Genomic DNA, 9,406 nt, shown 5'->3' with positions numbered 1-9,406 from the left:
TAGAAAAGATTCAAGGTTGAATAAGAAACTTAAATAATGAAATTAAGCCTCCCAAGTTAGAAAAGAAGGAGCAAACTTCAGGATCGGGATAGGAGGGCATTGCCTTTGAAAGGGAGAAAACGACAGCATGAAATGTTCAGTTTCACAGACTGGAAGAGCATAGAGGGGAAAGCATATACTAGGGGCCAGCCCTGTGTGTGTACATTTGTCCAGGGAGAGTGGGGGTGTTTCTGATTGCAGAAAGATTTCAGTCCTTGAGGTGGAGAGTTGGTGTTATCTACTTGGACAGGAGAAGGGCAGAGAGATAACTCTTAAGGGATGAGGCTGTGGAAAGTTTACACCAAAGGAAATTATAACTCAAAAGAAAGAGGAAACCTTGGGAGAGCACAGCACCACACTGGGACAGACAGCTCAGCCACAGAACTGGAACAAAAGTACATTTTCAACTGGGTGGACTTTTCAGAACCCACCCAATTCACTTTCATTTGGGGACTTTAAAGATGAGTGCTACGGATGACTTTCTGTATGCTGTGAATATGTATTGCTCTGATTAGTTGGTAAATAAAGCTGTTTGACCAATGGTGAGGCAGAATAAGGTTAGGCGGGACATTCTAACTAGAGAGACAGGAAGAAGGCAGTGAGAGACCCCAGCCACCACCAAAGGAGAAGCAACATGCCAAAAGACTGATAAAACCACGGAACATGTGGTAAAACATAGATTAATAGAAATGGGTTAACTTAAGATATAAGAGCTAGCTAGCAAGAGGCCTGCCATAGACCATACAGTTTGAAAATAATATAAGCCTCTGTGTGCTTATTTGAGTTTGAGCAGCTGCAGGACCTTGGGGCCAAGGGAGCCAGGTGGGACCAGAGGAAAACTTTCAGTTACAGATGAAGCCTATGGTTTTGGCTTGACTCCCAAAGCAAGGAGGGTCCTTCATACATTGATGCTTCCCTAAGTGAAGAGGCCAGTGGCAGGTGGAGTCTTCCTCTGTAGATCACATCTTCAGTCCTGTGAGCACAACTTCCCTGGGGTCTGCTCTCCCTTCATTTTCTTTCAGAGACTCACATTCCCCTGAAGTAGAAACTTCACTTCATCACTGAACCTGCTTCTAGCCTTGGAAGTTCCTGTCTTCTGCCTCTGTGTGGTTGGACGTCCCTCTGCCTGGATCCACCTCTAAAAGAGGTAAATGATTCCATCAAATGATGATGTTGCCTTGTAAGAACTCCTCTGTTCATGACACGTAGAAAGTCTGAGCAGCTTAAGTGCAAATGCAGTAATTTTGAGGAATACACAGGACTTTTTGCTAAGACCTTGAAGTCTGTTTCTTGTCAAATTTGGGATGTTTCATATTTGTAAAGGTAGTAGAGATGCAGAAGCCTAGAGCAGAGCATGGGAGAACATGATGGGGATTCATACCTTATATCTAATGTATGGCTTCCCTGGACAACTAGAAGCAAGACAGAGCAAACATATTTTATTCCTACATCACTAATGATTTCAAAGAGCTGAATGAAAATGACTTGATAGTGACTTCTCCGTGGAAGAATACTAGCTTCATAATGACATGTTTAAATACTGTGAACCTTAGTGTATTAAAGCTTTTCTCTGAGATGTAGGAATATTCAATTCACTGCACACTTTACCATGCTTCAGGTTTTCTATTTATAAAATTAAAGCTATTATTCAAACTCACAAAGATACTGAAAGCACTAATGAAATGTCAAGGACAGAAAAGCTGTTTAGTAGACTACGTGTGGGATTATATATTTAATAATATATGCTTGCATATAAATTTAATGTACATGATTAACTTACAGATTTTTTTTGACTTGGAAGTAAAAAATAAGAAAAAGTAGCATAGGCTTTGTACATTAGCTCACTTGTTATGAGACCTTGGTTGAGAGTCACTAACTCTTTCTGAACTTTAGTTTTCATGTTCTGATGTGGTAACTCATATGAAAACACTAAACAAACCACATAATGTCTTATATGATTGTATGTTTCTCTGGAATTAAAAGAATTTGGGAGCAAAAATAAATGTGCTTCAAGGACACTAAACTGTGGTGGTATTGTGTTCCCCAAAATATTGTGTACCTTAATAAACTTATCTGGTGTCAGAGAACAGAAAAGTCACAAGATACTTAGGCTAGAAAATGTTAGCACACGCCTTTAATCCTAGCATTCCAGAGACAGAAATCCCTCTGGATCTCTGTGAGTTCAAGGCCGCATTGGAAACAACCAGGCATGGTGACTCACGCCTTTAATCCCAGAAAGCAGCCTTTAATTCCAGGGAGTGGTGGCAGAAAGCAGAAAGGTTTATAAGGCGTGAGGACCAGAAACTAGAAGCGTTTGGCTAGGAGCATTTGGCTGGTTAGGCATTTGGCTGGTTAAGCTTTCAGGCTTTGGAGCAACACAGTTCAGCTGAGATTCTTTCTGGATGAGGACTCAGAGGCTTCCAGTCTGAGGAAACAGGACCAGCTGAGGAACTGGCAAGGTGAGATAGTTGTGGCTTGTTCTGTCTCTCTGATCTACCAGCATTGACCCCAATAACTGGCCTCGGGTTTGATTTTATTAATAAGAACTTTTAAGACTCATGCTACATCTGGCGCCCAACCAAGGCCCTGGGACCCGAGCTCCGAGCCCTTTGCTTCCTGGGCTGCCAGGGCACCGAACAGCCATGCAGCCTCTGCCGCTCCAGGCTGTGGGAGCCCTGCAGAGCATGTCGGAGGATAGCGGCATGGAGAAAGCCATCAAGGAAACCTCCATTTTGGAAGAATATAGTATCAACTGGACTCAGAAGCTGGGAGCGGGAATTAGCGGTCCAGTCAGAGTCTGTGTGAAGAAGTCTACTCAAGAATGGTTTGCACTGAAAATCCTTCTCGATCGTCCAAAAGCTAGAAATGAGGTGCGTCTGCACATGATGTGTGCCACACACCCCAATATAGTTCAAATTATCGAAGTGTTTGCTAACAGTGTACAGTTTCCTCACGAGTCCAGTCCCAGGGCTCGACTCTTAATTGTAATGGAGATGATGGAAGGGGGCGAGCTATTTCACAGGATCAGGCAGCACCGGCACTTTACAGAGAAGCAAGCCAGCCAAGTAACAAAGCAGATAGCCCTGGCTCTACAGCACTGTCACTTGCTAAACATTGCGCACAGAGATCTCAAGCCTGAAAATCTGCTTTTCAAGGATAAGTCTTTGGATGCCCCTGTGAAATTATGTGACTTTGGATTTGCTAAAGTTGACCAAGGTGATTTGATGACACCCCAGTTTACTCCTTATTATGTAGCACCTCAGGTACTGGAAGCACAGAGAAGGCATCAGAAGGAGAAGTCTGGCATCATACCTACCTCGCCAACGCCCTACACTTACAACAAGAGCTGTGACTTGTGGTCTCTAGGGGTGATCATCTATGTGATGCTGTGTGGATATCCTCCTTTTTACTCCAAACACCACAGTCGGACTATCCCAAAGGATATGTGGAGAAAGATCATGACAGGAAGTTTCAAGTTTCCAGAAGAAGAATGGAGCCAGATCTCAGAGATAGCCAAAGATGTTGTGAGGAAGCTCCTAAAGGTCAAACCAGAGGAAAGACTCACCATTGAGGGAGTGCTGGACCATCCCTGGCTCAACTCGACGGAGGCTCTGGATAATGTGCTGCCCTCTGCTCAGCAGATGATGGATAAGGCAGTGGTCGCGGGGATCCAGCAGGCTCATGCCGAGCAGCTGGCCAATATGAGGATCCAGGACCTCAAGGTTAGCCTCAAACCCCTACACTCTGTGAACAACCCCATCCTGAGAAAGAGGAAGTTACTTGGCACCAAACCAAAGGATGGTATTTATATACACGACCATGAGAATGGAGCTGAGGATTCAAATATTGCCTTGGAAAAGCTTCGAGATGTCATTGCCCAGTGTATCCTCCCCCAGGCTGGTAAAGGAGAGAATGAAGATGAGAGACTGAATGAAGTAATGCAGGAAGCCTGGAAGTACAACCGGGAGTGCAAGCTCCTGAGGGACGCTCTGCAGAGCTTCAGCTGGAATGGTCGTGGATTCACAGATAAAGTAGGCCCACTGAAACTGGCAGAGGTTGTGAAGCAAGTGATCAAAGAGCAGACTGGTCCCCATGAGCCCCAGTAGTAAAAGCTTCAAACTGTTTTTAACAATCAGAGAAATTAGTTCTTAATGTAAAAAGTAATTTTTATGTAAATTAATAAATCATGGCCGGGCGGCGGTGGTGGCGCACGCCTTTAATCCCAGCACTCCGGGAGGCAGAGGCAGGCGGATCTCTGTGAGTTCGAGGCCAGCCTGGGCTACCAAGTGAGTTCCAGGAAAGGCTCAAAGCTACACAGAGAAACCCTGTCTTGAAAAACCAAATAAATAAATAAATAAATCATAATTTCATTTAAAAAAAAAAGTCTGCAGAGAACCATGACCACGCCTAACAGTGACTTTGAAATCTTCAAAAAGACGACAGAACTCCACAATAATGATTCCACATGGACTATGGTAAAGCCATTAAGCTGATTAACACCAAGGAAAGATCAACTTTGGACTACAAACTGGTCAGGACAATTTTGAGATGACTAGCTGAGATGATCCAGCCTGACAGACTACTCGAGAAAGGACTTGTGACAAGCCCTGAACTTTCCTTTTATGCAGAGACTGGACAAATGATACAGGACTTGACAATTAACCTAAATTTTTTCTTTTCAAGATTCCCTAAAGATATCTTCACCCCTAGAAAGCAAAAAGAAAAAGAGAATAAGATATGAGATAGATCATTGAATCTACTCTGAGAAAAAAGATAAAGAAATAATAGGATAAATAGGTAGATCACTGAATCTACACTGAAGGAAAAGGGGAAGATATAAAAATGACAAAAGGTAGACTACTGAATGTATTATAAAAAGAAAAAAGAGAGAATATGGATATGATAAGATAAAAAGGGAGATTATGGAATCTACTTTTAAAAAGGAACTACTTGTTTTAAATAAGATAAGTAATGAGAATTTTTTGGTCTGAGTTTATCAGATGTTACTGGACTGAACATTGTTAATATGTATAATGGAGTTTTTATCTGAATCTGTCAAAGGTTAATGGACTAGACATGGCTAATGTAATTTTTGACTATATATATTGTATATACTTATTAGATAGTTTTTCTTGTATTAGTTACAATCTTTTTTAATTTTAGACAAAAAGAGGAAATGTGGTGGTATTGTGTTCTCCAAAATATTGTGTACCTTAATAAACTTATCTGGGGTCAGAGAACAGAAAAGCCACAAGATACTTAGGCTAGAAAATGTTAGCACACGCCTTTAATCCTAGCATTCCAGAGACAGAAATCCCTCTGGATCTCTGTGAGTTCAAGGCCGCATTGGAAACAACCAGGCATGGTGACTCACGCCTTCAATCCCAGAAAGCAGCCTTTAATTCCAGGGAGTGGTGGCAGAAAGCAGAAAGGTTTATAAGGCGTGAGGACCAGAAACTAGAAGCGTTTGGCTAGGAGCATTTGGCTGGTTAGGCATTTGGCTGGTTAAGCTTTCAGGCTTTGGAGCAACACAGTTCAGCTGAGATTCTTTCTGGATGAGGACTCAGAGGCTTCCAGTCTGAGGAAACAGGACCAGCTGAGGAACTGGCAAGGTGAGATAGCTGTGGCTTGTTCTGTCTCTCTGATCTACCAGCATTGACCCCAATAACTGGCCTCGGGTTTGATTTTATTAATAAGAACTTTTAAGATTCATGCTACACTAATCCTCGGTGGAATTGTTTTGTAACATACAAATGCCCTGACTTACACTCAATGATTATAACAGAGGTGTTCAAAGTAAATAGCATAAGACATTATGCAATAAATAAGAACATGGATTATGTATGTTAGGATATGCTAAGTATATACTATTTGTAGCAAAGTACAAACAAGTGTTTAAGTACTTATGAAATACAAGATTGGTGGGGGATGAGAGAGAGAAAATGGGAGAGGAGAGAGAGAAAGGCTACAAATAAGATGTATTATGAAGCATGTTCTTTCTCAATGCATTCTTATAGTCCTAGATATATCCAGGATCATATTAACCTAACTGGAACAGGAAGGGCAGCATCAGCTGACACACACTGGTGACACGGAGCTCCTCATCCTTCCTCCCTGCCTGTCTCCCTCTCTCTCCTCCCTCTTTCTCTCTCCCTTCAACTGGTCCCCATTTCTGCCTTGTCTCCACTCCTTCCCTTTGACATGCCCCTTTCCTTTGTTTCTACTTCTGCATATTAATACTTCAAATAATAAAAATGTACAACCTGGATTATTAAGTTTAGAATAATATACCCATTTGTTGCATGTGTAGCTAGCTGCTCCAAGAATCTATTTATCATGAGAAATGATAAACTTAGAACAGTCTTTGCTTAAGGTAGCAGCTGGTGATAGATGCAGGATTAAAATTCAGACTTGAGGCATGTTGTGGTACATGCTTGTAATTTCAGCACTTGGGAGAGTGAGGTTGTAGAATCATAAATTTGAAATCTACTTCAGCTACAGAGAAAAATATAATCTCAAAAGACTAAAACTTAAGGTCAAACAAACACACCAACAAGCAAACCAGTCAATGAGACTCTCCATACACACTTGGTGTCATAGGGTTAGAAATGGGTGGGAAGAGGCAAGGAGAACCAATGAGGTAGTATCAAATAACAACAGCTCCTTGTGTCACCTTAAGGACTCTTCTAGGGTGTGATGTCAAGAGAGTAGAAGGACAATGCAACCCAGCAAAAGGACCTAGTGAGATGGTGAATAACTATAGCCTTGCTGCTGCTGAAGGAGGCATTTGTATTAGAAACTTGCTTCTGACTGCACCAGGTCTGACCTGCAACTGGATCAGGTGGAAGGAAATGAAGTCCTTACCCTGCTACAGATGCAGGAAACCATTTGTCCATAGTGTGACTCTTCTCTGGATTTTCATTCAACACCAGCTTGTTCTCCTCAGGAAACCTTTCTCTCTTTCATTATCATGCTCTCCCGGTATTTCCATAAACATAATCCGTTCCATAATCACTTTTAGAGGACTTTTAATGTTTCTATTATATATACACCTCTCTCCCTTGTCATTCCCACACTGCCCTTCTATCTCTTCCCTCCCCCTTTCTTCCTTCTCTTTCCAACTTGTGAGTCTCTTCTATAAACATTAGATTGGTAACTAACTGATCATGCTCTGTCTGCTAAATCTAGAGGCTTCAAAAGACTTTCCACTGTTTCTCTGTACTGTATCTATCATAAGTCATGTGAAAACAAGCCCTGGTCAAAATGCTGCAATCAGATTCTCATTGCTGTTGGAAAGCATCACCCATTTACTGTTAAATCAAAGCCTTTACAAATGTCAAACATTATGCATGCATATAATAAACCCTTCCTAGAGTTCTTAGCCTGGACGTGGATCATGAAGGAATTTGAGCATGCATTTCAACTGTTCTGTCACTTCCCTGAAACTGTATGTAAAATCTACTTGATGTGTAAATAGATGAACTGTTTTGTTTAAAAGAAGATAAAGAGTTTTCACTGGATCTTCAGTAACCTAAAACTCATTAAAATCTATGGAGCTCTTTGAGGCATTTTCTCATGTAGGATTTGAGTTCATGCTTATCAGAATTGTATACATAAATGAAGACTATTATTATTATATGTGGATGGTACATTTTGAAGTTTGGCCTATCAACATGACGTAAACAGAACTTGAAATATTCAGGAATAGTTGTAAGATTTAATTTGCATTGTATGTTCCATTTTAGATTAATATGCTCTAAGTGTTATTTAATACAAATTATTTTGGTAAACTCAGAAATCATTGAAATGCACCCTTATGGCACTGCTTTGAGTGAAAAGAAAAGTAGTTGGTTCAAAGGAATTAAATTCCCAATGGTGTTAGCAAGTTTTGCACACTATGCACATGGTTAACAGGATATTAGGCCTATGCTCATAGTAACAGTTCAGTGTCAGCCTTTAATATAATGCACCCAAATGTTCCACCTTCCTACACTAGACACCAAGGTGGGAGAGCCATGGACTGTACTTTCAAAGCAAAGGCACCGTAAGAAAACACCAGGCTGTGTAGTCTGGGGAAACTAGAGCATCCCAACATACAAGTGAACTTTAGATGTCGAATTTTCTCCTGTAGGCTGCGATGCTTTTGAACTTTCCTGCCTCACCTGTACCACGGGAGATCCATCTAAGTAGTCAATAAAGCAAAGAGGATACCTGGAGAGATGACTTAGTTGTTAAGAACATTGACTGTTCTTACAGAGAACCAGATTCAATTCCCATCACCCACAAAGTGGTTTACAATCATCTCTAACTCCAATTCTAGAGTATTTAACCCCATCTTCTGGCTTCCATGGGCACCATGCATGCATGAGCACACAGTACAAAGATGTCTATGCAGACAAAACACTCATATACATAAAGTAAATACATTTTTTAAAAAAGAAACAGAATAGTTCTGTTTCTTAAAAAGTCTATAAATAAAAATTAACCACCTTAGCCAATCATTGTTACTTTTGAAGTGAAATTTCAGGTGGAAATACTAGGATCATGATTCTGTAAGCTAGATTTTAATGTGAAATAGTATTTGGAAATTCCAGGTTTTTTTGGAAAGAAACTGAGAATAGCTTACACTAAGAAAAAAAAAAGTTATGCTGATTGTAAGTGGAGTTTTCCTGTCCCAGGAGCTACCTCCAAATTACCACACAGAGACTTATATTAATTGTAAATGCAGGCCAATAGCTCAGGCTTGTTACCAACTAGCTCTTGCATTTTAAGTTAACTCGTATTCCTTATTTGCAATCTGCCACATGGTGGTATCTTTATTAGCATGGCACACTCATCTCCTGCTCCCTTTGTGTCTGGCTGGTGACTCCCGACTCTGCCCTTCCTCATTCCATTATTCTCAATTTGGTTTTCCAATCTAACTTTGTTCTGTTCAACTATTGGCCAGTTAGCTTGTTTATTAAACCTCTCATAGCAACATATATTCACACAGTGTACAGGAGGATTATTCCACAGCACCTGATGGTCATTTATTCATTAATTCACTTGACAAATGCTCGGATGGTTTCTGCTAAGATATGTATCTAACTGAATTGAAACTTATATCTACAAAATAGCTTTGCCCAGATGTTTGCAGCAGCTTTGCCTCCAAATGAGAACGTCACTAAACTTCCTCTACTAAGAAATGGGTCAATAAAGTGTCTTATTTTCATTTGAAGGAATATAATTCAGTAATAAAGATCAACAAAATACTGATTTGTGTCATAACATGGATAAATGCATTATCCTAACTGAAGAACCCAAACATAAAGGTCACATGCTGTATCATTTCACTTTTGTATTATTCTAGGCAAAAGAACCTCCAGGG

General features: G+C 40.6%; 1 protein-coding gene across 1 annotated transcript; it reads left to right on the top strand.

Moving 5' to 3' along the window:
* Positions 1–2,666: 2,666 nt before the first annotated feature.
* LOC128112038 (MAP kinase-activated protein kinase 5-like) lies at positions 2,667–4,191 on the top strand. The gene has a single exon (XM_052740698.1). It carries the CDS (start codon positions 2,682–2,684, stop codon positions 4,143–4,145), a length of 1,464 nt encoding a protein of 487 aa, XP_052596658.1. The 5' UTR covers positions 2,667–2,681; the 3' UTR covers positions 4,146–4,191.
* Positions 4,192–9,406: the final 5,215 nt, after the last annotated feature.

The sequence above is a fragment of the Peromyscus californicus genome, unplaced genomic scaffold (genome assembly GCF_007827085.1).
Source record: "Peromyscus californicus insignis strain IS unplaced genomic scaffold, ASM782708v3 Scaffold_16__1_contigs__length_79575227, whole genome shotgun sequence".
NCBI classification, from domain to species: Eukaryota; Metazoa; Chordata; class Mammalia; order Rodentia; family Cricetidae; genus Peromyscus; species Peromyscus californicus.
This window is presented reverse-complemented; position numbering and strand designations above follow the sequence as displayed.

What these genes read in the sequence shown, in the direction of transcription:
- LOC128112038 (XM_052740698.1), top strand. Translation starts at nt 2,682, where the DNA reads ATGCAGCCTCTGCCGCTCCAGGCTGTGGGAGCCCTGCAGAGCATGTCG.